The following is a 28,000-nucleotide window of genomic DNA, read 5'->3' as shown; positions in this document are numbered from 1 at the left end:
ACTATTCACACAATGTGCTTCTGTGCCAATATCAGCAAACAGCTCCAGAAGGTTTTGAGGTATGACCGGCTTTAACATGCTCAAATACTTACCAAAATTTGCAGAAAATTAGAAAGTGGTCAAAATGTACGTATTCTGGAGGAATTTTCAATGGGCGTCGCAAAATGGCTCAACGGTCCCCCCCGAGCCTCCCGAAATGCGTTCACATTGACCGATCTTGAGAAAAATCGATACACAGGTGTATCATGACTAGACAAACGAAGGAATAAACAGTCAAAGTAAGTGAATGATAAAGGAGCTAAAGATGAACAACACAACAACACACACGTCTGCATACAGCATTTTATGTTCAAACATTATTTTTGTTTGATATGTCATCCAACACACAAAACAGCATACATCAGAGCTCTCCAACAGCGTTAATTAATGTCCTTCCAGTAACTGGTGGCACTGGTTGTTTTTATGCTATTGAGCATATACAAATTTGGTATAATTACAACACAGCACATTATTTTGCTCACAGTTTTCTCCTTTTTGTGTATTGTTTCACACCACAGTTATAGAGGCCTGGATTTGAAGTAAATCCCATTCTGCTGTGTTTATTTAGTCCAAGGAAATATTCCCACATGCAGCTGCAGTGCAGTCTTCAAATGTAGCAAAACAGCAAACATCTCTGATTATTTGATTCATCCGTGAAAAGCAGGACGTACATAGCAATCCAGTGAAACAAATGATCCAAAATTTGTGGCTGGAAAGGGAGAAAAAACAACCAGGTCTGTTCACATCACAACTTCAATATTTGATATGGTTTTCATTGACATCTTACACAAGGCCTGATATATGAAGGAATTAAATTACCACAAAACAAGATGGACCTTTCAGAAATCAAATACATGGATGGGTGGACTGTGAATTTGTCATTTATCAGACATCTCACCTCAAATCAAAATCCAGACCATATTGATCATATTCACGCAGGCCACCAAATTATATAGGAAAAAGCACACACACAAAAAACAGTCTTTGATCCATTCAGTTTAAAAGGCTCTTACTCTGCTTACATTTGAGCAACAAATATCCACACATCTTGAAAGCAGTAACAGTTGTGAGATGAAGCTCTCCAGGGGCCCTTCACTCAAAACTGCATGCAGTGCTTTCACAGCACTGCACTGGTGTGCACTGCTCATTGGCGCACATGTCCTGCTTTCATGTCTCGGACTGGGACGGCAGGGTTTTCTGTCCAGTAAACAGGATTATTCCACAAAGACAGCCGCCGCGGATTAGAACTCAGAGTCTCAATCAGTGCTTCTCTGAAAAGGGATTCAGGGGGCAGCAGGTTACACCTGGAAGTCTGTCCCAAAGTGTCTGATCTGGGCGTCAGTCATAGATAGATAGGTGGTCCTCATACTGGGCGAGTACTGCAAGAAAAAAAAATGTAAAAACACAATTTAGCACTTTTGCCTCTGATGGCATCATAAGATATCATCAAATGGAATGTTAATATTACAATAATGTAAGCTTTGGGAGCGCTTGTTTTTGATCATGAATTGGTCTTTGATGAGGAGTCAGGGGATAAGGTGGAGGGGGGGGGGGCACATGGAATACGTCACAATGACACAAAACAGTCTGTTGATTAAAAGTGTCAAAGGTCACACAGCTGACGTACTGTTTGGCGCAATGAAGAGGGGGTTGGGTTATAGGTTAAACAGTCTGCACAGCAAGCAAGATAACAGAGACAAGCCCACGGCGTGTTTCAAGAAGTGAAATGGAAATGAAACCAAAACAAGTTAGGAAGAAGTTAGACAAAAAGAAACTTACGGTTTATAAAGGTCTGAGTCAAAGGATGAAAATGTAAAACAGTTGGTTAAAAACACTGGTTAATATTCTGAAGTATGGAGACACTGCCAAAATAATCCAGAAGTAAAATGTGCTGTAGAGCAAATTCACAAAGAAATAAAAACAACAACAAACAAACATAAGACTACACATATCTATCTCTGTAGCTCCATACAATGTTGTATTGTTAATTCACTGCAAATATCTTTCTCCAAAGTTTCAAGCATCTGTTACAAAAAAAATTGAAAAACTAAAATTGGTGCCTGTTTTTTTTTTTATTCTAAACAATGGTTCACATTCTACCTCTCTCTCTCCCTCCCTCTCAAAAGATGTTTCCAATCGCTGGGGTGCTGTCAGTGGAGTTCAACCAGTGAGTCAGCCACGCAAACAAAAAACTTTACCCGTAAGAATCTTCAGAAGGTGGATTTTCACCAGTGTTATCTATTATTTAGCTTCAGTTCTGGAGACGCACACCACACACTTTTAGATGAAGATTAAAAAAATGAAATAAAAGCTTGATGTGAGGATGAACAAGCAGCAGTGCTCTCTCTATTCAACCCTAAATCATGGTCACTTTAAACACACGTAAGTGTATGCATTAGCTTTAACCATTAGAAAGAACTAGTAAAACAAACCAAGGCCATAGGGATATGAGCATACACTTGGAGCTTAGTTGTGACACTGTCTGCATACTGATATGGCAGATACACTTCTGACGATGGCCAGCAGAGAGCAGTCTTCCATCACTGTAACCTCCCTCACTTAAATGCTGTCAGTGTGAGGTTGTGTCCATTGCCAATGCAGTGTAATGTTCGTGGTGCTGCTCGGTGCATGTGTAGGGTTAGTGTTGCAGCAGTGCTCAGGTCAGTGGTGCCATCACACTAGGGACACAAGAGCCCCGTAGGGCCAACGCACCGAGGGAGGCGGGGATCCTCTCCCTATCAGTGGCACGTTCTCATATCGGGGGCTCCCTCCAAACAGCATGGACTGATTCCTGTGACAAGAGAGGAGAATGAGGACGGTGAGAGGTGAAAGACAGCGATTGCAAAAGACACCACCATTGTTTCTTCTAAGCTCACATGTATTCAGGGGGGGGCACGGCGTTAGCGGCAGCCTGCGGAGGCGGTTGGAGGCTGGCCTGGCTGCCGTGGCTGCTGGTGTAGCTGCAGAAGCTGTGGATGTTGGACCTTCTGGGGTTGTAGGACATCCTCCGCGCCTGAGGGTTGAAGGGGTCCTCCTCGTCGATGTCATCGTACTCTTTGTCCCTGGGTGGCGACAAAGGAAACAAGAGAGTGCACGCGTTAACACTTTGCTGGAGCGCACTGCGGGGGGGGGGGGGGGGGGGGGGGGGGTGTAATGGGATGAGGGGGTCGCTCGGTGCTGACCTGTTGCCCATTAGCGTCCACATTCGGAGAGACGCGCACAGCATGGCAGAGAGTGCGCAGGCAGCCAGCAGAGAAAACAAGGAGAGGTAGAGGAGCCCTTCCACCCCATCATAGCACACGCCCATTAGGGCATCCACATAGTCCTGGACAGAGAAACACATTTTATATACACAGTGTCCTGTGATAATATTACCTTTCCCAAAAATCTTCTCCCTTTATTTGTATCGATTCCTCTAAACCCACAGAGATTAAATATTTAAACCGAAGTTGAAGCAACTGGAGGTTTACATGGGGACGCCACCTTTCCGGGATATTTGATTGACTTTCATAAATTTACCGGAGCCCTACTTAACCCTGGATCTGTCTGAATCTGATTTGCGCTTGTGCTTAACAGATGCCACCCATATTCATTTAAAAGACCAGGCGGGACACTTGTGATCAGAGGGAGACGGAGGAGGTTTGGATTCTGGAACACGGTCGATTAAAACAAATTGTTTAAAAGGTGAACATTGAGTCCATATCCGGTCTGTGAACAACGCTAGCTGACAAGTTTGTAAACTTTATAAATAAAACAATACCGTCTTTCCACGCTGAGAGGCTCATGTCACTCTGATGACATGCACGCTACACTCGCATTCCTTGTTTGTTGTCCTTGTTACATCTGACTAATGAATAACACGCTCTGAAATCGGGCTTCACTGTGCCATGTGCAATTATCGCTTAGAATTATTCCATTTGTATTTTTGTAAATGACACTGACTTTATAATGCAAAGAGTATGTATTACAGGCATCGCCATTACCCAGCTGCCCTGACGTTTTTCTCACACCCACATGCAGTACAGACCAGCACAACTCACAGGAGAGCTCTGTTGATTTAGGAGCCGACATCTGAAAGATTCATTTCAGCACCGAGATGTATTATTCCCCCCACCAGATGAAAAGTAGCTTGACTTTAAAGTCGGAAAAACGGGGGGGGGGGTGGATGGATCCTGTCTTGCAGATACAGATACAGAGCCTTCTGACAATTGCAATGGTGTAATATAAACACGTCAGTCTCCGCGGAGAACGTATAGCGATAAGGTGGAGAAGCAGTCAAGTGGCTTTTGAGCTGCGCTACAAGGCGGCCCTGTTAAAAAGCATCCTGGGTGGACTCTGACCTTACCTTATGCAGCCCGCGGCAGTCGAGCAAGGCTGTCAGCTTCTGCAGACTGAACTCGGTGGAGTTCAAGAGTCGCTGGATCCCCAACAGGTCTCTCTGTATAACAAGGCATGAAAAGGGGGAAAGAATGACACACACCTCCTCGCTGTCAGGGCGTAACCGTCTGTCAGGGCAGCCCACTTACCTCGGCGGTGGGGAAGACGGGCACGGAGAACAGCAGCAATCCCTGGATCTGGATTTGCATGGTGGTCAGAGAACGATGGCAGACTGTCAGAGACTGAGAGGAAAGAGAAACAGAGAAAGAAAAAACACAATCACCAACCAACAAATAGACACACACAGGCTGTCCACCACAGACAATGAGAGGATCATATCGAGGAGAGCATTGTTTTTGGAACAGCATGTCAACAAGTAATTTGGTGTTAAGTAAGGCTTTATAATGCGCTTAACAGAGGGGACACATTTATTTCCAGACAGATAGGCCCAGATTATCTTTCACCACCAAACGTCCTGCCCCCCCCCCCCCCCACACCCACCCACCCAATATGAAGCACAGACAAAAGAGCAATATTTATATCAAGTAGGCCATCAGGGAAAAAGATTATCCTTACCTACTTAACAGGCATTATTTTAATCCCTAAATGGATACTGCAACGATAACAAAGCATGTGGGTATTAATAATTATTGAACGTGGCTTTAGCCCATATTCAGCACAGCTCGTGAAAAAAAGAAACAAAAAAATGCCATTATAGTTTAAATGTAATAGATGAGAAATTGCGGAGTCCCATTATAACTCATCTTGAACTGATGCCGTGCAACTGGGTGTGGTGGGAAACATTCTTCTAACTTAAAGTCCAGTTCACCCTCCAGTTCATATGAGCGCGTTGGATTAAATCTTCTCAAAAGCCGATTTTATTGTCGCGTTGATGAATTTGTTTACCGCACGCAGCACGTTATCATCTGAAGCACCTGGTCGTGTACCGTAAGACCTTAATTGATGCCCCCATTCCAGCTCCAGCACCACATTGCATGGAAATGCAAACTAATTCTGCAATTCTAAAGAAACAAACACGGAAGTTTTGTGCTGGTTAAACAAGGTTACACAATAAGCATAAATCAGCTGGCCTTGAAATTACATAGTGTTAGAGATGGAGCTCTCCACGTAATCCCAGGTCGACTCACACAGTGCAGTTTTTTCATTTCTAGTTATTTTCAAAGCCAATTTTTAATACACCGTTAATTAACCTCTTTGTAACTTGTGAAATGTGTAAATGCATGTTTGAAAAGTCAAAGAGGTGATAGGAAGATTCTGTTTGAATTCAGAAGTTAATAAAAACCACGAGCTGAGTTGTTGTACAGTAGCCGACTTAAATTGAATAAATAACTAAAAAGTGTTTCTAGTCGAAGCAACCTGAGGCAGAGATTATGCGCAGGCTAAAAGATATGGCAACATCTTTGGAGATCCACACACACAAAAATAAAGGAAAATTCTGTGATCAAAGTTTATCACTTTAAGTAATTACTGTTTGGGGGCTCATTTTTCACAAAAGCCTATTAAGGCCCAAATGATCAAGCTGCCTGACAAGTAAAAAAACATAAATAAAAACAGCACTGTGTTATCCAGAGCGTGGGTCTCAGTTAATAAACAGACAGATTTATACTTTGGATATTTCGTCGATACCTGTTGGAAGGGGTTTGGTAGATTCGGACTGCAGAACAGATAATAGTGCACGACATCTAGATGGAGAGAGAGAGGGGCGGGGGGGGGGAGACAGCGAGGGGGATCAGCAATGACTCTTAACATTCACCAACACACTCACCAACGTATTTGTAAAGTCTGCTTAGAAGACATAAATCACCTGCACTGAGGGCGTCCGTGGTTTGGTTAACGATAAACTTGTCTGGAGACACACAGAAGTCACTGGTGCCCTGTGGGTGAGGGGGGGGGGGGGAACAACAACAAGAACACTGTCATCTTTGCAAAGTATGCCAGGCCAAAAACAGAAGTGCAATATTTATTCAAGCCGTGAACTAGATCCAATTTCTTGTGCTGCAATGTGTAAAACGGATTTTACACTGGGCGGTTATTGACAAATGCTCGGCAACACAAACTATTTGCTTTACAACATTTTTATCACCCTAAGACTCGTGGAGCGGGTGAGCGTCTGGAAATAAAAGCATGCACACAGATGCCTGGACGGACTGGAGCGTGCACAATCTCATCGCACACTCACAATCTCATCACACACTCCTATACATGCAGACGGTAAAAGACATAAACATGCATGCAGAGAAATGTGTGGTATGTAGGTTTTATCGATCCCGTCAGGATGTATAGAACACGTTGTGCTGTTGCTGAGTGCGAATGGAATCCCCTAAATGTGTTAGTGCTCTTTAAATTACCCATGGAGTGCTACTAATGTGCCTGCATAAACAATTAGGGGTCAGGATCACACAGTTGTGTGTTTTCCCAGAACATGCAATGGCAATTGTCCCCCCCCCCCCCCCCCCTAAAAAAAGGGGGAGGCAATTTTTTCTTTTTTAAACTGAAATTTGTCACACATGTGTGCATTATTCATAACTGGAGGGGAAAAACATTGATGCAAGTACAAAGGGATCAAGAAGTCTGCTGTGTTGTGGAATCACACACCGAAGCCTCAAGCCAGTTATATTCTGATGTATTCATGTCCTATGTTCTTTTTCAAGTCAGCCCCAATCAAAAGGTATCTTCTGACAGCCCGCAATTGTACAGCTCAGCTCGGCAGACTTTTCGGTGAGCCGAGATCTTTCTAACAAACAAATGATCAATAAAGAAACGACGGATGCGACAAAACAAACATGGGACTGTGACTATAAAGCGAGCACGGGAGAGAATAGGTTTATCCAACCCCCATGTCGTCCCTATTTAAACTTCTCCAAACTTACTCTCAGATTATCAACACGCCTCTGACCTGAACCGTGAATGCATTTGTTTTGTACAGCAGCATGTCAGCACCGCTGCTAGATGTCACCCTTCATCTCTACCTCATTACACTACCAGGGACATTTTATTTATGCTGCAGCTCATCAAATATGTATAAATTTATGAGCATTTTCTAGGACACCGCCATCAACTGTGCTCCTCTTAAGATGCGCCGTGCGGTTGTTGAGTAATGATGTACAAGTGTAACAAGTGCTTGTTTTTGCATATTGTGTCACATTTAAATGATATTACTGAAGTCGGGGCTCTTTGATAATCCACGTCTTTGATGAGCATCAGCCTACCTGTGAATAACTGGGCAGGGAGACTTATTGAAACAATCTGCCTCGGCTCAACTGTGACGTAACGGTCACAGAGAGCGGCGCTAGAGACGGACTTTAAGGTGGTGAGGGGTTAGACGTTGTAAGGCGGGGTCATGTTGTGCTAGAATGAGCTGGGATTAGCCACAAACGCTGTCCAAGATATTGGTAATCTGTCTCTGCAGTAAAGCTGAGGAGAAGGTCATCAAGACGCACAACATATGTCCACACTTGACACCCACGTGGTTAATTTCTTGGTTCACAACATCTGTCTCGCCTCCGTCATTCTGCCTTCACTCTGTCATTTAAAATGGCCGTCCAGATGTCAAATCCACTGGGATAATCCACAGATGCCAGGTCGCTCCGCGGGAGGCGAGAAGATTGAGGAGGGGGAGACGGGATGAGGGGGAGGCTGTGAAGCAAGTTGTTACCCTCTGTACCCCCGACAGTGTCCCTAATACCAGCTCAAACACACTTAGCCCAGATGTGCTGAACACATGGCTCACAGAGAGGAGGAGGACTGAAAGAGAAATAAAGCTAAGGACAACGGGAAAAAAGAAGAGATTCCAAAGAAGCCAGAGCTCGTAATTAATGCTAGGCACAGCTTAGGTTAAAATGTCGAGGCCGAGGGTTGATTAACCCAAAAGGCTGGGGACTTGTAATCAGCTTTACTGCATGACCGATCATAGAGAGGCGCCTGCTGTAAACTAAACAAACACCTTTTAAGCAGGAGGGATGTTCACGGACAAATTGACAGTAATACCCTCGGGAGTAATTGCATGAGGTGGGAAGCTAAACCCATGGAAGAAAGAAAGAAAGAAGACGGCTGTGGGTTCTGAGGCCTGTATCACAAAGCCACTTCGTCTTAGGTCAGGCTCTCACTGGGTTATCTGGTCGCACAGCTCCCAGCACCAGTCGTATAACCTGCACCAAGAAGCCGGTATCAGCCGACTCTGATAACTCTGGGTTTATCTATCCAGCTGATTATTTGAAAGGCGAGGAGGTGATACGGTGTGAGATGAAAGGCTGACACCAGAGCTGCAGAAACACTAGAAATAATAACCTCTAATTAAGGATAAAGCTATAAATAAGTGCGGCCGCTGTTAAGCATTTAGTGTAAAGTCTGTATTCTTTGTCTGATGACAAAACTAATGCATGTAAAAGAGTTCAAATAAATGGTTTCAGGAGAGAAGAGAAGAGAAGTTACTGTCTGCTAAGTTCTATCTGACACAAATGCATTAATTGTTGAGGGAACTATTCAAGTGTGTGAATTGTTATTCAACGGAGTCTTCTCATTTATTCTGAGCCGCAGATGATGGAAAAACTGTGTGAAAACATCAGTGCTGTCAGGAATCCTGTGGAGGATAAAAGAGTCTTTGTGCAAAAACGCAGCAATAATTGTCATTATATGGTTCTGCAGTTTGATAAACCCTCTCTTTGTTTGTCAGAGGATGTGCTTTCAAACCATAGCTGACCCATGGAAAGCATGAAACAGCAAAACTGATTTGTAAATATACATATATCACTCTTTATTATTCGTCACTTTGTTGTAAACTATTCAAACTCATGCCGAGATTGACAAGTGATCTGATTGGTTGACAGGTTTGGATCTGATTTCTCTGAAGTTAACATAAGCGATAACCAAAAACCCTGAGTGAAGATAGCTGGATAGTTCAAGACACACAGATCCCATTTCTTCACATCCAATGGACACATCAAACATTCATAATAAGAGCAAGCATGAAACGATTTTTAAGAAACATTCTTTTCTTGTTTTCTCACCACAGCTGTAACAGTTCCTGCTCCCAGTGAGGCCCAGCTCAGGATCAGAGACAGCATTACAAAAGCCATGACGCTGGAGCATGACAGCAAACCGGAGCGAGAGAGAGAGAGAGAGAGAGAGAGAGAGAGAGAGTGAGAGAGAGAGAGTGACAAGGAGATACAGACAAAGACAAGGACACACGGGGGAGAGAAACAGATAAATCAGTTTGTCTTTGTGATCTTCAGCCCTTTTTCACCCAGTTAATTTGATTTATTCTTTTCAGTTTTTTGGGGGCTTGGGAATCGTTCTCCTGCCGCCCGAGGACAGAGGCCGCTGCTGGTGCATCGCGGAACAGACGACACAGCTGAAATTCAATTTATTATGAGGTGATGTGAAGAGAAATTAACTCATGACTTCTTGGCGAATTCACTTGTTAGTCCTCAGCTCGTGAAAAAAAAAGATCCCATTCCATGTAGAAATAGTTTGGATTCGAGGCAGAGAATTGGTGCAACAAAGGTCTCTGGTCTCCGAGGATAATGCGACTGTAAGTTGACTTTCCGTGTTTCGTCGTTTTGTCATCGCTGCTCCGCTTGATTGCACCAGCAACAATTTAATTGGCCGAGCACTCCGTCAGTCACGGACGCATTAGCTGGCAATCCCTGAGTCCCTGTCAATCAAAAGCTGCCACGAGCTCTGCTTTGTCGACCTCTTGTTCCTCTCTGCCCCTTGTCTGTCGGAACTGGAGGACGGGTTCAGTGAGGTCTAAACATTGTGCATGTGGTTCATGGAAAAAATTATATTCTTCCCAATATTGAGCACAAGTGACCACTGGCCGAAGCTATACGAGAACAACGCTGTGAGCGAGAGGAGAGAAACCGAGTAAAAAGGGAAAGAATGGTCCCCAGACGGATGTAAAAAGGCTGCTGCTGCTCTGCTTCTCCACCGACTCCTCCGACCCTCTTGAAAGCACCAATAAAGAAGCCTGAGAGCACTTAATAATTAGTTAAGGGAGCAGTCCCATCCTGCCAGGGCGATCAATAGGCATTAGTGAGGCCCATCCGAGCAGGATGGGAAAAGAGATCCTTAGCATCATCTGCTAACACTGACACGTCAGCTGCACTAACTTGGGCGATGGGACAGGAAGCCCGAACTGTGGATTTAGTCCGATATCAGTGTTGGTTTAAATTACTGGCTGTAATTTACTAAATCAAATAAAACCCTATCCAATTGTTTCTGAATATGTCAGAGCTTTTGAACCTAAACTCAGTTTCTCTTGAAACTCAAGTGTTTCTCTCCCGAAATAAATTTAGCAGTGATCAGTTGTTTTGGTAATTCTAAGCCTGATGCTACAAGATTAACTTTAATTGGATGTGGATGCAGCACAAGACAAGTCACTGGGGAGAGGGGGGGGGGAAACAAGCCAGTGTCATTGTCAGTGTTTTTTGAAGATGCAATGCTATCACTGGCATTGATAATGGAGTGACCTGAAGTATACGGTGCCATGAGAGGCTGACTGCCGCCCTGTCTGCCCGCAGTCTGTGATCCCAGCCGAGGCCGGTGAGGACAGGAGCTGACTCAGAAACAAGCTGAGAGGCAAATACATACGTGATAAGCAGCCATCGAGTTTGCTTGGCCATCCCCAAGCACAAGGCCAGGCAGATGACCAGGTCCAGGATCAACAGCAGCAGGTAGGTCAGCCATCTATGAAACAGGAAAACGAGAGCACCGGCATAACAACCCTGATTAATCACGTCTGCTTGCGGACAGCATACTTTAAGCACAAGTGCAAGCCTCCAGGAAGTGCTGGCCTGACATATGTTCGCGACTGAATGTGTGCGATCTGTGTGCTGTATATCAGCATTCTTGTCTCCTAGTTAGGGCCCATCTGTTTCAGGTAATATCCAGCCTGTTGCCTTAATAATTCAACACCACAAATCCATAGACATGAATTTTTCAAGCTTAGAAAATGTCCTTCACAGGAATGGCCTGGACTTGAAGTGTGTGTGCGTGTGCATGTGTGTGTGTGTGTGTGTTCTTTATTGCTTATGCTTATGACTCATCCTCTACAACAAGTACCGGTAGAAATGTTAATTTAATAGAAATTACTAAAACATTGAGCTTCAGGACACCAGGCAAACATGCAAAGTCTAAAAAGATGCTGCTTGTTGACACTGACTCACTGTGGTGTATCTGTAATATTGTAGTAAATATTTACACCAAGGTCACTGGAGAATATGACGCACTCATGCATTGAGGAGAAGGTAGCCTGATAGAAAATAAAATACAGGCTGGCCATTCCTCTCCTCATGGAAGACGGCACATGGTTGGAGAAACACACTTCGCCTGATTTGCATAAACAGGTCTGCAGACATGTTGCCCAGAGCTCAGGGAGACGGATAAATTCAGAAACAGAATCAGGAAGAGAGGATACAATATTGGAAATCTGAGCCCCTTGTTCGAATTACCCTGGGTTGGCTGTAAAAGTAGCTGTTCATCAATAAGGCCCCGCCAGACGTTGCTCATTGCTGAAAACCCAATCAAGACCCGGGAGACGGGGGTCAGAATACACACTGTGGCGACTGTCGGCCAAAATACAGTGAGATCTGGTGTTTGGATAAAAAGAGTCAGGTGGGAATATGTGACTATTCAATTTATGATAACAATAGTGAGATAACACTTATAGTCTTCTAATTTGTCTTAATTTCTATTCTCCTCAAATTTGGTATTAAAGCACAGTCACCGTCAGGTTGCAAATGTGCTACCTTAAGGCAAAATTGCACAATTAAACTTTAAGATTTATTCCCTCAAGAGTAAAACCGTCTACAGAAGCTCTAAAATTACCCTCACGATTTGAAGCAGCAACAGCTTTTGATGATTCCAAAATTTGCATTTGCCTCCTGAAGCCCTGCTGGATACTCATTCGGACTACTTTATTGGTTTATTATATTTATAGGTGTATTGAATTTCATTTTCTGGCCTCTTCATATTTAATAATTTTGAAAAAAACAAAAAATACATCATAGACACAAGGGATTGATTTCAAAATGAAAACTGCAATCAATATATGCAAGGGTTTGCCAGTAAGATTGTTTTTGCTCATTAGTCGCTCTGTCATACTTTACATAAGCAACAAGAATAGGAGCTGAAAACGCACAGTGGGCGTTAAGCTCAACTTAAAAGAGCCCAGTCCTGCAGGAGGGCAAAGGCATAGATTGCGCCTCCAGTTGAATATGAATAATAATGTGAGTGGATAGTTGAAAATGGCGATCAACACTGTGCAGCTACTTGCTAATTGTCTGGATATCATATTCAAATATGGCTCATGTAGATTGTGTAGACACGGCGACTTTAGCCTTAGACAACTGAAACACAGTAACATGAGGTCACAGTGACCTTGACCTTTTGACTTCCAGGCACAAAGATCTAAACGGTTCATCTTTGAGTTAAAGCGAATGTTTGTGCCAAATGTGAAGGATTCCATGATGGCATTCCAGAGACATGGGGGAAAAGGTTTATTTGAGGCAAGCGTGACCTTGACCTTTGACCTTTGGCCTCTAAAATCAACTGACTCAATCCTCGAGTACAAGTGAATATTTGTACCAAATTTGAGGAAATTCCGTCAAGGGCATCCTTGAGAAATCGTGTTCACGGGAATGGGACAGACAGACGGACGTACAGACGGACCATCGGAAAACCTGTTTGTCGCCAGCACAGAGAGGCATAATAAAAACAAGGCAGGATAAATCAAACAAAGAGCACATTAAATCAATGTCGCCGTGGAAGGAGCTGTTGTTGCTTTATCCATAACCCATCAGTGAATCATGCTTTTACGACCCAGTATCCAAATGTCAGCCTAAACAAGGACATTAAACATACCAAACACATATAAACACGGGGAACAAACAAAAGTATAATAAAACCTGCGATCACGTCAGTGTCATGTCTGATTACATTATAAACTCCAAGTAATAAACCGAAAGTAAAAGTCTGATTTCAGCTTTCCTTTATCTGGCAATTAGAAACAATGGCTTTTCCGGTCTGCGTTCCTGAGGGGATATCACTAAAATCCCATCTGCTCTTTGTCTGGTCCGGATCTTGAACAGCATGTTTACTCCAGCTTCGCAAACATGAAATAAAAATAATGTCAAACGCCACAGGGGAGGTGCAGTGGCTCCACCTACCTGTAATACTCGACGAAGGCGGTCTGGTCCGCGACAGCCGCCAAGTCCACGTTGACTTTGCTGATGTCTGGCAGAGCGGTCAGCTCGCGGACCACGTTGTTTACCATCAGCTGCATGAAGCGCAGCGCCTGGAGGTAGTCGGACCTCGTGGAGAAGATCTCGTCCAGCCGCGCCAGGTGCTGTTTGAGCCCGGTTTCCACATTGCCCATAGAACCCGCTACCTGAAGGAAATGAAATAAACACAGGTATGAGATTAAAAGGAAGAAAACAGGAAATGTAAACGGTAACAGACCAAGTGAGGAGGAAGTGGGAGAGGATACAAATGAAAACAAGGTCAGAGGGAAACAGGAGTATAAATAAATTCATAAAAAAACGGATATTCATAAAGAGAAGATTGAAAGTATGGAAGAGAGGTCAAAGAACCAAAAGGAGCAGTCCCTCGAGAGAAGATTAACTTTTCTCTTCAACTGTGTGTTTTATTCAGATAAACAATGTAAGAGTGGAATACTGATAACGACACCAGGGAGACCGGTTATCACAGGGGTGTTTGATAGTGAGAACAGAGTTGGAGGAGGCATGGTGGAGCAGAGTAAATACATTTTCCTTTTCAGGTTCAACAAAAACAATGTGATGCAGTAAACGCCTGAAACTTCTCAGTATCAGCCGAGCTAGAAATAGGTACGTTGTAGCTCAGTGCTGACGGGGGGGAAGAGTTTCTCTCCACCGTAGCAACATTTGACTTGACGTACTTTAATAAATAATTTTTAAAAAAATACATAATTTGAACTGTGCAACGAAATTGGTCCGCCAGGGCCTTTTTGGGACAGTGATGTTATTGCTTCAAGCATTTTTTTAAATGTTTCATATCGCAAAAGTCTGCACGAGCTAAGCTAAAATGTCATGCAAGTCAATAAACCGCAGTAAATGATGAAAGTATTGAAACCGCAAAGAATCCATATGTTGTTTGAACGATGTGAGTTTTTAAGAGATGCCCTCTTTTCTCTGCTCCTCTCCTCTCCCCTCACTCATTCACTATTTCACCGCCCGCGAGGAAATGTAATGGCTTCATCGGGATGATGTAATGAGGTGAAAGACAGAGGCCTCGTCTTTCTGCTGCAAAAACAATGGAAACTTCAACAACTGTGTTTTTGATTCTAGATTGGATTTGAACAAGACAACACCGCTACCATTTTGGGGGAGTCCCCTGGTGCAACTTATTGTTGTTACCACGTTTTACACTACACTTACATAACCAAGTGTAATGAAATATCACAAGTTGAATTTGAATGGGCATGGGCAGTAGGTTGCCATCCAACGATGATTAATGTTTCAACTGTCAGAGTTTTATTTGAGATCAATGCATCACAACAATTTTCTGCCGCCAGTCGTTGGCCGAGGTCCATTTTCAGAGGGTCAAAGGCCCAATCCCCTTTTTAAACAATCTGTAACCCTGCCGTCAACATTAAAACATCGAGTAGAAAGTTAGCATCTTTTAGCCTAGCTCAAAAACAGGAAGCAGGGGGAAACTAGTCTGGCTCCTTCCGACTGTCACAAAACCCTCCAGCACCTCAGGGTTTATTAATTAACCAGCTACAATAATTAATTTGTTTAATGAGTACAAACAGACAACAACGAGAAAAAACAATTAACCGTTTTACTGAAGAGGTTTTTCGTTCCTGACTTTTAATTAGAACCTCCGCTCTTTGCCTGTCAACTGCACATACGTTTTAACCCCCCCAGTAAAAACAGCAAATTGCTCTTTTAACATTTCGGTTTTATAGAGAAAACAAATGAGATATAAAGTGTTGTTGAGCTTGAGACTGAGGCTAGCTGCTTCCCTCTATGTTTTAGCTAAGCTAACCAGATGTAACAACAAATATCGAATTGTTATTTTTACATGTTGTAAAACTATGCAAATGAGTCATCTAATTTATTTTTGCTGCCATATCAACTTTGTGTGTAAAACTTATTAAAGGGAATTTCTGATATCTCTTTTTATTGCTCCATACATCAAACAATACTGTCAACAGCCATAAAGACAAATAATCAATTTTTCACCATGTTTTTCGACATAAAATGCAATGACAAGAAAAGAAAAGAAAACAGGCTATGAATGATAAAAAGTATTTGAAGCGACTCCCTCAGTGAAAACCTTCTGTAAGGGAATAAGGACGAGTGCTACTGAAGTGGAGAATTCTGTCTCATTGTTTTAGAAAACGGCTCCAGAAGAGACGGCGGATGCAAATATCTCAAAATTGACTTTTGCATGAAAAAACTCTAAAACAATGCATCTGCCTGTAGTGTTACACCTCGGCAGATGACACATGCCCACCCACAGCACAATGACTTCACTGGAACAGCGTAGGCCATTTAAGATTACACTGAGTAGGAGGCTCCAGTAATTCTGACCAGCTGTTGTTTTCTGTGTTCTAATCTGCGGGACTTTCCAGGAGTCCCAGCGTCTCTATCTCTCATCCTCTCTCAGTCACACCCTGCACTTCTTTAACAAGCATTCTGGGTTCGACCGGCCGCCCGCGCGCTACAACGAAAAACTCGCCCAACGTTTACGACCCTCTTGATTCTACTGGGGTGGATGCTTCTGATGGTTTCTAAGAGAGAGAGAGTATCCACGTGAAGATCGAGGCAAAGATTCAGGCCCATCCTCCACTTCAGCACTCCCAAGGGGGGTTGGGGGGGTGGGGGGACGATTGCCAGTAAACTGCACTCTCTCCCCACCTCTAGGTTCATCATCTCTCACAGTTCCTGCCACAACACCCTGAATCTTATCTGCGAGCCATGTCTGCCTGAGTGTGAGAAATGGGATCCATCAGCTCGGCTGCTCTGGGTGATCTGCATTTCCCTAATCTGAACCGTCCCGTCTCCCTTTAAAATGGATTAAAAACTCACTTTCCCTGAAAGCGGGTCACAAGGAGGCATCTCCATATTGGACACGCCTGTTAAAATAAGACTGATTGGCCCACAGCGCGCAACTTTGCAGGCGTGCAACTTAACAGTTCCTCCTGATGCCTTCAGTGATTTTATACATCTGAGATTTATTGCATCGACCGTGACGATAAAACAATATGTGATCGGAGTGCTTTAAAGACAAGCAGGGTAAAAGAGGCTGCTGACGAGTGACGTTCAGGGGAAATGATGGACGGCGCAGGAAGTGGCGCAATCGTTCTGTTTCGAGAATCACAAGACGGCTATCGCTTCCAAAGAGGAAGAGCTATATATCTAAGTGTAAACCAGGGTTATAGATGGGAGTGGATGTGCCGTGATTGCCGTGTTTTCTCATCCATTATTTCCCGGCAGCACTGAAGAGCTCTCAATGATACGAGCCGAACACTGGAAGTGAGGCTAAAATAAAGAGCGCCCGCGAGCAATCGAAAGTCCCCTTCAGTAGCAAAGAGAGGATGGCCCTTGTCAGCGAATCCTCCCCTCTCTGACACACGAGGATCCCTTACAGTGTGTGAGGCTGCATAGATTGTGATGAGAAGAGCCTCAGAAAGCCATCAGTCCTGTCAAACACCTCTCACAAACCTCACAGGAGTGTCGTGAAACAGAGATTTGGTCGCTCTTGTTTCTATTTGCTCTACTTGACAGATCTGATATCCGACCAACGTGTGAAATATCTGTAAGGCCTCAAGGTAAAGGATAATAGAAATACCCACAAAGCGGAAAGAAAGGATTCGGTAAAACAGTTCAAATCAGGGGAGAGATTATTTTCAGTCTCGAGACAGAACACAGACAGAAGCAGCTTCAGCTTCACGGGATGAACAACCGGCCAACTCATCAAATCTGTAAGTGGAGTACATTACATCAGGCTAGGAGTTTGTGAGTGAGAAAGCCTTCGTCTCCCACAGGGAACATCTACGTTTCTCATGCACTCCATCATGCTACAGTATCCAATCAATACCAAGGAACCACAGAGAGAGTCAGTCGCCAGGATGTGAAATCATCAAATCTAGTTCTGGTTTACTTCCTGTGGATTTTTTTAAACCCTGCAGCTTTATTGCCAGTTTACGTGCACACAATGATGAAACTTAAATACGATATAAAACAACAGCCCTGAAGTAATTGATATGATTGTGATTTCATGATCTTCAGTTTTTGGTTGTTTGTTTGATCGAAAAGTTTACGGACAAACTAATGGCAAAATTCCACGGACCCTGGTGGAAAGATGCAGGGGAGACTAGCAAATTGTTAATTTAGCTAAAGATCAGGATCAGGGGGCAGATTCAGGATTTTATTTTTTTTTAATTAATACTAATAGTTCATGGATCTTGATGAAAAAAAAGGTGTGCGGATACAAATACAAATCAGGCTGTGGTGAATTAAAATGTGGTTTCATAAGAAGACTGTCAGGCCATGGTGGAGGTATGCAAGGTTATGTCAAACTTTATGGTCACTGGAAACAGTCAGAATTTATTATATTTCGTGCACCACATCACTGGAGGTAAAGTCTGGATACAGCTTTACCTCCAGTGAAATAAAAAAAAACTCTCAAAACATTATAACCTTCAGTAAGTTGTCATTTTGCTGGGTGTGCCTAATTAATCGGTAACCAAATGTGTATGTTTTAAAGTTGCTTTTATTAATCATGGCTCAAATAACCCCTCTCCCTGTATCACAAAAATAACTGTCATCTAAATGAACTACATCTGAATATGTTGTGTCACTGAGAGGGTGCACACAAATCTGTTTGTGTCCATACATTAATGTGATGTGCGTGCATATTAGGCCTTTAAGTGGATGTGTGATACTGATACACACACACACACACACACACACACACACACACACACACACACACACACACACACACACACACACACACACACACACACACACACACACACACACACACACACACACACACACACACACACACACACACACACACACACACACACACACTTCAGATACTAAGGCTGAGGGAGATGGAAAGAGGAGAGGCTTAACATCCATTACTGTACTGCAGATGGGAGTTAATCCTCTTCTTCCTCATTGTGATTATTGCTTCTTGCAGGGCCTTGTTCTGACTCCCTTGCTCGCCTTCCTCTATCCAATCCCCCCCCGCCCCTCCCACCCCTTAAGCCTTCCAAATAACTTCCCTGAATGCAGGTCAGGAGTCGTAGCAAAAAAACTAAAAAAATCCCTACTAACAAATCCAGAGGCAGCCGTCACCTCAATTCCTTCACTGTGACTAAAAGCGGATAGAGACCCCCTGCATTGGGGTGCCATTCTCTCAGACAGATGCACACCCCATTAATAGAAGGAGAAGCCCCGGTGTCTACCAGCTGTAAGTCACTGTTACCAAGCAGACTGAGATAGTAAGCCAGGAAAACCCAATGCTTTGTGCCATCGTGACTAATACAGTGTGGTGGTAATTGAAAAAAGATCCCTATGAGACATATGATACAACTGGTTATTCAGAGCAAAGCAAGTGTTCATTTCTCTAACAGCTCTGACACATTTACTGCTCAGTGAACTTGCAGCGATTCAACTGTTAAATTGCAGTTACTTTATAACCAAAAAAAAGTCCTAACTTGAAACTGATCCTGCATTTCTATCTTGGGGCAGCGGAAAGCGATCGCTCAAAACGAAAAAGGACAGTGAGCTGTGTTCATAGGTGGGTGCAGAATGCATGTACATTCTTCTTACACACACAGACACACAGACACACGCATGCTTTGACTTTTCACACGAGCAGATATTTTTCCTTTGCAGAGAAGCATCGTTCTGCAAACTCGGCCAGAAGTCCACCTGGTGCATGCTGCCCTGTCTTTTTGAAAGGAACAGGAGTTGGAACTCTGTTTTGTTTGTTACATTCCTGATTTGAATACATAATAAAAAACATTATGAACACTTGAACCATGCGTTCTGCCATTGGAACAGCAAAAATGTGGATTTGGCTCTTCCCTTAATGCACTCGTGCCATGTGCTTGGGATCACGGACGGATGATGGATGGATGAAATAGAGCCCTTAGTTTCTGTGGTGATGCAACTGTCGGGATGTGGATGAGATCCCGGTGTGATTCTCTCACCAGATTATTGATGCCACCCAGTGTGCGGTTGGCGCTGTAGAGCGAGTAGGTCAGCTGGTACACCCCGTCGTTGGTCTCACTGTTACCATAGAAACCCACTCCCACAGCCGAACTGTGAGAAACAAAAGGAGAGATTCAGATCAAATGAACACAAAAATTAATTCACTGTTTGTTTTATAATGCATCTTCTGGATTAGGGATTGCCTGAGGTTATTAGAAGATAATTAAGACAAATAAATCATAATTTCCCAAAGGGGAAACTTCAAGCCTTCAGGGGAGTAGAGTAGCTTGTGTATTACACCAGCAAAGGGTCTATGTTGGTTTCTATAATATGTATTACTTTACATTCATAGAATAAAACATGCCATTGGCAAATAGGAATTTATTAACCAAACCATGAATAAGTAAAAAAAGGGAAGTAATCTGTTTGGCTTATTGTGGTTTCTTCCGTGTCGAGACTTATATAATATAAAACCTCTATTTTCAGCTTTGGAAGTTTTGAATTTCTTATCCCACTCTTGGCTAAAAAACACATCAGAAATTCTGCTCCACATCCGAAAAAGTATCCGAGTGGAATACACAGAATCCCCGTTCCCCACCTCCCTGCAGCCTTTTGTGACTGCGCCTGAGCCTCTGTAATGTGGAGGATTAGTGTCCTAACCCCCGGAGTCGGTGCACTCCTGCTGCTCGCCGTCTGCAGGGACACGAGCAGCACGACACAATTTCATCCGACCGGACTGCGGCGAGGTCAGTCCACAAAAAAGTCGGGGGGTTAGTGGCAGGTTCAACCAAATTCTAGCGGCCGTTTCGGAGGAGGGAGCTCATCAATCACACTTGGGATAAGGAAAAGATCAGGGCGAGATAGTTGTTTGTGGGACACAAGCACAGAAAGTGTGTGTGTGGGGGGGGGGTCTTACTCTCACAATGCTTCATAAGACTATTAACACCGTCCATCTGTGCTGCGAAAGCCCCTAAATCTCCCTGAAACAAGTTAGGACACATGGTCAGGTTAACCAGCCCTTTAGACAACGAAGGAAGCTGGTTAAGTTCACCGACCGGATGTGGTGACTCGTTTTATTTTAGACGCAAACACATCCTGTCACTGAATGCGTAAGTGCAGAGGTGTACGCTTCGTATTGTGACCGCCCCCGAGCTTCCTGCGGATGTAACCTTGTGAGCATTATTAAAATCATCGCCTGTGTCTCTTCCATTAAAGGAGTCCCCCCCCCCCTTCGGGTTATGATAAGGGACACCGGAGACATAACAGTGAATCCTCAAAACCCAAAATGCGAGGACGTGGTCATAAAAAGATTTCATTCATTTCATCAAGAGGAAACTAAAAAATATAATTTCACGCCATTTGTGTTCCCGTGGATCTGCAGCAGCCCGGACAATCAGCTCTTCATTAACCCGGTGGCTAACCCTTGTGACACGTTAGCCACAATAAAGACCCACTAATGATTCAGCAACCAAATGGTAATGACACCATCATGGGGCAGCGCGGCCTCAAGGGAAGCATTAGTGCCTTTTCTTTTTTTTTGGGGGCTGCTGAAAAAGGCTGCAGCAGCTGGAGGAGATAACAGGAACCAGCACATTAAACAGTAGGACTCAGGATATTTAAGTGTCTTTGTTCCTCCGAGGATAGATAACTCCACGGCACACCCTGAGATAACTGTACCTCCGGATTCAGATCGTGCTGCGAGCGGAGCCGAACAAACGGCCACACAGGGCGAACAAATAATGACAGTAAACGCCTCGATTCTGTGCAGACCATCGCTCCGGTGGTACACTTTAATAAATCATACCAGGGTTAAAACTGGCACTGGGACTTGGGATTTTTCGGAATATCAGATATGATTTGCATCTTTAACCGGAGTTCAACCCCGGGTCGCTCTCCTGGGGTCAGAAATAATCTTCCACAGGAGGTGCAGCAGCTCTAAAATCCCCCTTTTTATTCCCGTTTAAAACCTTCAGCGAAACGGATATGTAATTCTTCTTGACAATCTTCTGGATAAAACTTCATCGGTGAACAACCGGATCTTTCAAGTACATATCAACTCATTTCCGCTAATGATTATCCCATGATCAAACAGGAAAGAAGGGCAAAATATGTACAATGGAGCATTTTATTGCATAACAGCGTCATATCCAGTTTAGCTAGAAAAGACATTATGGAAGCATCAATTCAATTAAGCTACGGCTAAAACTTTAACAACAACAGTCAAGTAATTTAGGTTTAAGATTAAGATTAAGATGCATTTATTAGTCCCAAACACATGCACAGACATGCAAAGGCACACTCATGCAGGTAGGGAAATTGAATCTCTGCTTTTGACCCATCTGGTGCAGTACACACAGAGCAGTGAGCGACCTTGTACGGCGCTCGGGGAGCAGATGTTGGGGGAGTAAGGTGCCTTGCTCAGGGGCACTAGACAGGGTAGGGAGACTCTTGGATTTTGGGACAGATATATCCAGGTTCGTCTTTTGTTGTTTCTCCGTGGAGTCGAACCAGAGACGAACCAGAGACCTTCTCTGCCCATAGTCCAAGTTTCTGCCACTAGTCCACCGCCTCTCCCGCCTCTTAAACATAAAAAACATGTCAATAGAAATAACTTTATAGGAATATCTGGTTAGGTTTAAGCCGCAGTATTGTCTCTTCAATGTCATTCTAATTCAAGTAGAGGTGATTGAACCAGATGCCGTTTGTAATAGTTTATATATTGAGCTTTACGTCTATTTTAGCATCCATTGTTGGAGCTGCTACTGAGCTGAGATGAGCACTTTTGAGCAAAGGACAGAAACCACAGGTCCTCTGCTAAACAGCGTCATGCCCAGTCACTTAGCATCACAACAGATCTTGTGTGCTGCAGCGGTGGTTCGGGGTCCGGACACAGAAAATCTAACAAAGTTAAAACCCAACACATAGATAAATGTCACAAGTTGAAGGAGCTCGGCGTTCGCAAATTCAATCAAGCCGCTTTGGGAGATTCGTTTGTTCCCATTTCAATTCTGCCAGGAGTTTTTTTTGTTTTTTTTTAAAGTATTAAATCATACACAAAAGTAGAATTGTGTCGGAGGACATGGCGCTGTAGGTTTCAGGTACATTCGGGCTGTTGTGTGCTCTGAACAAGATACTTAGAGTACCTGCTACGCTAGTTAGCTACACTAATTAGCTTCACTGGTTGAATCATTTAGAAAGTAAAGAATTGTAAATCGATTACGTGTGGGTGGCGGAGGTTTACATTCGCATTTTTTTTTCTTACAGCCTACTGCTGTCAACTGATCCGAAGCCAGTCACAAATGTAACCATGGACTTACATTTTGTACGACATAAACAGCCGATTAAGCCGAGTCATTTGACTTTGCTTGGTGTTCTTTGACAATTCCATACTTGTTAGAGTAAGTCCAACCTTAGGTCATAACTGCCTCCCACTAACAGTGAGTCAGTTATTTCTCTTTTCTGGTTCCTCTTCCTGAGAGAGCTGGAACCAATTACTGTAGACCTCACGCTGCCCCAATTAAGCAACACATTCTGCAAAAACTTAAAGAAAACAAAGAAGAGCTCTCCGTCACCTCGTTATGTAATAAGCCAGCTGTTGTGTATCTGTGGGGGCTTATACACATGCATTCTGTTTACTGTATCCACTAATTTATTTTCATTTATTTTTCTCTTTCGACCCAGTTCTAACAGGTTTGTGTGACTATGGAATAAACCCAGAATTGTAACCATGACCTCGTGTCGAGGACAGGAGAGAACTACACTTCTTGAATGTCTGAATTCAATACCTCCACTAAGGAGGTTATGTTTTTTTCAGTATGCATATTTTGTGTTTGTTTGTTTGTTTGTGTGTGTGTGTGTTAGCAGTATTACTCAAACACTACTGGACTTGCTTCCACAAAACCTGGTGGAGGCTGAGAAAAGAACCAATTAAAATTAGCTGAGGATCCGGATCAGGGGAAGGCTCCAGGAGCTTTTTCCTCTTCAACATTGCGAGATAAGTAATTGATCCATATGAAAAGAACCAGGCGTGTTTAGGGCACTGATATCGATAAGTGAGTGCATTTAAGGGGATTGTTAGGCCTTGGTTGAGATCAGTGCTGTACTGAGTGTTACTCTAGTGTGTGTGCGCGTGTGTTTTAATTGCTTGCATAAAGTAAATGAGTGAATTTTTCAAAGAACTAGCATGGGACTCAGAGGAGTGTATTTCCACTGCTCAGGCCCAACACAGTCCCCCGATGAAACCACATTTCAATTCAGGAGATCCGGATTTGTATTTGGATCTGCCCCAAATTGCAAACACACATAAATATCAGTCCACTGCACATGTCGGATGTTTTTTTTAATAAAAGATACACTCATTATTCCTTGATATATCAGTGGAAATGCTGGAAGGGTTCTTCCTGACCCATGCCATATCCTTCCACCAAGGTTTTGTGATTATCCATACTGTAGTAGTTGCATAATCTTGCTCACAAACACACCAGCCAGCTAGAAAGCAAACACACAGGGGTAAAACCACAACGTGAAAAAAAACAAAAACACAATGGCATTATTCCACCATTCAAACTCACCATATGAGGAGGCCTGTGAGGACAGCGGCCCAGGCCACACAGCGGTTATCGGGTCTTTTGGTGTCCTCGTCTATGTCCTTGCGGCAGCAGCAGATGCAGACCGTGTACACTGCCAGGATCAGGAGGCTCAGGCCCAGACCCACAGCGCCGACACACGCCAGAAGTATCAGAGACTGAGAGAGGAAAGAGGAAAAGATGCAAAACAGACAGCTGAGGTCAACCAAATAAGTACACGGAGAACTTTTCGGCAGCATCATCTCAGCGAATATCTTTGAGGAGGCGCGCGGCTATTACGTGTGGTCTCGCTGTGTCAAGCAGCCTGACCCCCCCCCCCCCCCCCTCAAGTTTGACAGCCTGAGTGAAAACAACCCACCAGGATCAAACAGCAGTCACGTGTGTGGAGAGACTTTTGATGCGAGTTTTGCAGCTATACCTCATCCAGTGATGGGCATTAACACTGCTGACTCCTGCCCACAGTAAAGGGAATAGAAACAGGAGCGCGGTGGACTTGGGGGCAGAGAGCGCTCACAGAGAATCTCGATTTGTCTGCCAAGTGAAAAGTTGGACCGCGGCTGAGAGGGAAAAACAGAAAGGAGCCGAGGCTGTGGGAGGGGAGCGTCATGTGATGCACTGGCTTTCATTCAGTCTTGTGATTCCTGAGAGGAGAAAATATTTAAAGCCTGAAGGATCGAGGGGGAACAGAGGGACACTGATGTAGGGAACATATAAGGAGACGCTGTATTGAAAGTGTCTGTAGGAGCTTCTGCACAGGAAACGCTCTTAACTTTAGATTCCTCCAAGATAATAAGAAAGAAAATCCCCAGGGAACCATGATAGTGTTATTCCACAGAGGTCTCAAGCATACATAATATTCATAATCTTCCACGGCAGAGAAGATGGGCATGATTTTATTTACTTGTTCCAGATTATACTGGGGCGGAATTGTTGGATTACAACAACCCATTTAAAATCCTGTTTTTTTATTGAGCAAACTTTCTTATACTTGTAGGCCACTTTAGTTTTTTTTACAAGTCACTTTATCTTTTCATCTTCACACCAACATCACGTGACGGATTTCCACCCATTCATTATTTCCTCAGTTCCAACTCACAACATTTGAGACTTGATTTTACTTGCAAATTATTAAGTGCTGAAGTTTTAATGCCCACTAGTTCAAAGGCTCTGGTTCTTTCTGACTAAGTGGAGCTCTTCCTTCGCTACGACATCTGTGACTAATCATTCTATTTGGATGACAATGACAATGTGAGTGAATTATAGATTATGTTCTTTTTGCGTCGTCTAACAAAGCCCTGCATTGTTCCAACTCCGTTAGGTTGCGCTGACCAATATTATCCTCTTAGTTCTTCTCCTCAAGTAGGTAAGCAAGTAGCAACTAGCAAAGAATACATAACTGTGTGTTGAGGCACATACTGAGATCAATGGTGGCCTCAAAAACTGTTTTCAAAATGAACGAGCAGAAGAAAATAAATCATAAAAAGACCGACCACAACTTGACATAACTTTAATTGCAACTGAAAAAAACATATATAGGTCAATGCAGAAGTGGTGTCACATGAGCGGCCCTACTTAAACTGGCACCGTGGGCCAAAACCTTAATCCAATGATTGCTAATCATTGGTTTTTTTAAGGACACCACTGACACTGACACAGTATGTGGAGACGCTGTGTGGAGAGTCTGTTCTGTTTCTCTTCAAATCTGTTTAGATTCCCTGTCACTGTAGCACAGTACAGATCCCTCATAAGCACAATACTGCAAGATTCACTCTTTCCTCCAATTTTCCACTCCATTGTTTTGTAATTAGACGTGCGGGCACTTCAATTTACAACGGCTGCATCGGCATAACAAGGCGGAGAAGAAGAGGGAGGACGAAAGAGAGACAGAAAACAGCTACAGTGTCAATAGTCATTGATTTTTGCCCCCCCCCCCCAAAAAAAAAGGATGTTTACATGAAGCTCTCAGAATAAATAGTGAGGTTTAAGGGTGGAGGCCTGTCTAATTTAATTAAACAGTATACATAAAGCTTTAGGGATTGCGTCTGTGCCTGTCTGGGCTGCACTTTCCATTTTTTTCAGCGTGTCAAATTAGGAACACGAGTTATATCTCAGCAGGGAGGATGGTGAAAATGACCACTGAACTCAGACATGCACCGGGGCAAGGGGAACATGCCTGTGCCACGTGTGTAGTCGCACCAAAACACATGAGCAACTAATCGCAGTCCATATTTCAGGTGATACGTTGCTGAGTCTTGAAAGAAAACGGAATCGATACACAATGTTGCTCACAGAGCATTTACCGTTACTTGCTTTGTGAGATTGAAAGGGGAGTGTAAGATATCGATGACATCACTGCAGCTGCCAAACTAAGCTGCTGTGATGTGGCCTTACTCGTTTAACATGGCAAGATTCTGTCTGAGCAGATTGTAAAGCAAGGCAGAGCCAAACATAGAGAACAGAAACCAAACAAAATAAAGGAGAACTAAATGAACTGCATTATATCGCAGTGTCAGAGGTAACAGTGCAGCGAGGGATTTCAGATGAAAACTATTCCATCAGAGACTTTTTTTTATTCACATATACAATAATGACTCTCATCCCGCTGCCTCCATTATTAAACACAACAGTTTTTGACAGGTATATGGCCTCAAATGGCTGCATTTACTCTGGGTGATCCATATCACTTTGTTTGTTTTATCCACTGGGGCAGTTTCTCTAGCAATCATCTCAACTTAGTTCAAGTCATGGAGGAAAAAGTCCCAAATCATCTCCAGTGAATAAGTTGTTTATGGTGCAAGAATGATCATCCGGTGTGATTTCATTTCTGTTACTGTGGATAAGGATGGTCACATGTTGTTAGGTAAAATAATAAAGCTGAACGTTTAAACGTATCAAAAACAAAAGAAAAGTTGTATCTCTCAAATGATTGTGTGTGCAAACTTAAATGGAATGTAAATAGAAGCCCGGCGCACAGTAGCTGTTTACCACCTGGGATTCTAGCCAACTTACTTAATACAGGTCATGTGTCATCATGTGAGAAGTGCAGTACAGTGTGAGTTCTTACTTCCTGACACCAACACTTTGCCTTACATTCACAGAAACAGTTTGGATAAAAGAAAAAGCTTATGTTGCAGTCACACACAGCAGTTTGTCCAGAATAGTTTCTAAAAGGTGCATTTAAATATGTTGTTGAACGTTGTTTTTTCTTTTCTGGTGAAATTCTCTACGTGCGCCTTTACGCATAACCACAGTTACCAACCTGCTGATAGCTCGCCTCCCCCGGTTTGAAAGTGCTGTCAACCGACTGGAAAAAGAAATTGAAGTGAGGGAAATTGTGCAGCCAGTATGTCCACCACGGAGCCACATAATCAAGCCGTGCAGTGGCCATTCCTGCTCGAAAATCCCGGACAGCGACGACCTTCCGTTTTTATTTATTTTTGAGACCTTGACACTCGAATATTCCCAGGTAGCAAAATAGAAAGAATACAAAAAAAAAAGAAAAAAAAAGACGCGTCTTCTGTGGAGGTTTCAATTACCACAGAAGGTTAAAGAGGAAGTTGTTCCCTTGCCATGACAACCTCGGAGCAAGGCCGACTGTTATAACTTCTCACTGCGGCTCCCATAGTTGTGCGTAAACTGCTGAGTTGCGCAACTAATGGGAAATATACAGCTTCGCTCGGTGAGGGCCAAGCGTCTGTATCCGAGACACGGGATCGAGTGACGACACGAACCTTCCTCCTTTAACAGAGAAGGCGTGAC

General features: G+C 43.5%; 1 protein-coding gene across 1 annotated transcript; it reads right to left on the bottom strand.

The window, feature by feature from the left end:
* Positions 1 to 328: 328 nt before the first annotated feature.
* On the bottom strand, positions 329 to 28,000 carry LOC128459284 (protein tweety homolog 2-like). The gene is made up of 14 exons (XM_053444412.1): positions 27,501 to 28,000; positions 24,227 to 24,399; positions 19,655 to 19,766; positions 13,605 to 13,825; positions 11,029 to 11,124; positions 9,444 to 9,516; positions 6,242 to 6,311; positions 6,064 to 6,119; positions 4,566 to 4,658; positions 4,385 to 4,477; positions 3,222 to 3,364; positions 2,916 to 3,101; positions 2,752 to 2,830; positions 329 to 1,418 (listed from the first exon to the last, which is right to left on the bottom strand). The coding sequence occupies exons 1-14, from the start codon at positions 27,627 to 27,629 to the stop codon at positions 1,338 to 1,340; spliced, it is 1,605 nt and encodes a 534-aa protein (XP_053300387.1). The 5' UTR covers positions 27,630 to 28,000; the 3' UTR covers positions 329 to 1,337.

This window comes from Pleuronectes platessa, chromosome 16 (assembly GCF_947347685.1).
Source record: "Pleuronectes platessa chromosome 16, fPlePla1.1, whole genome shotgun sequence".
Taxonomy (NCBI): Eukaryota; Metazoa; Chordata; class Actinopteri; order Pleuronectiformes; family Pleuronectidae; genus Pleuronectes; species Pleuronectes platessa.
Note: the sequence above shows the minus strand (reverse complement) of the source record. Positions and strands in the feature narration are given on the sequence as shown.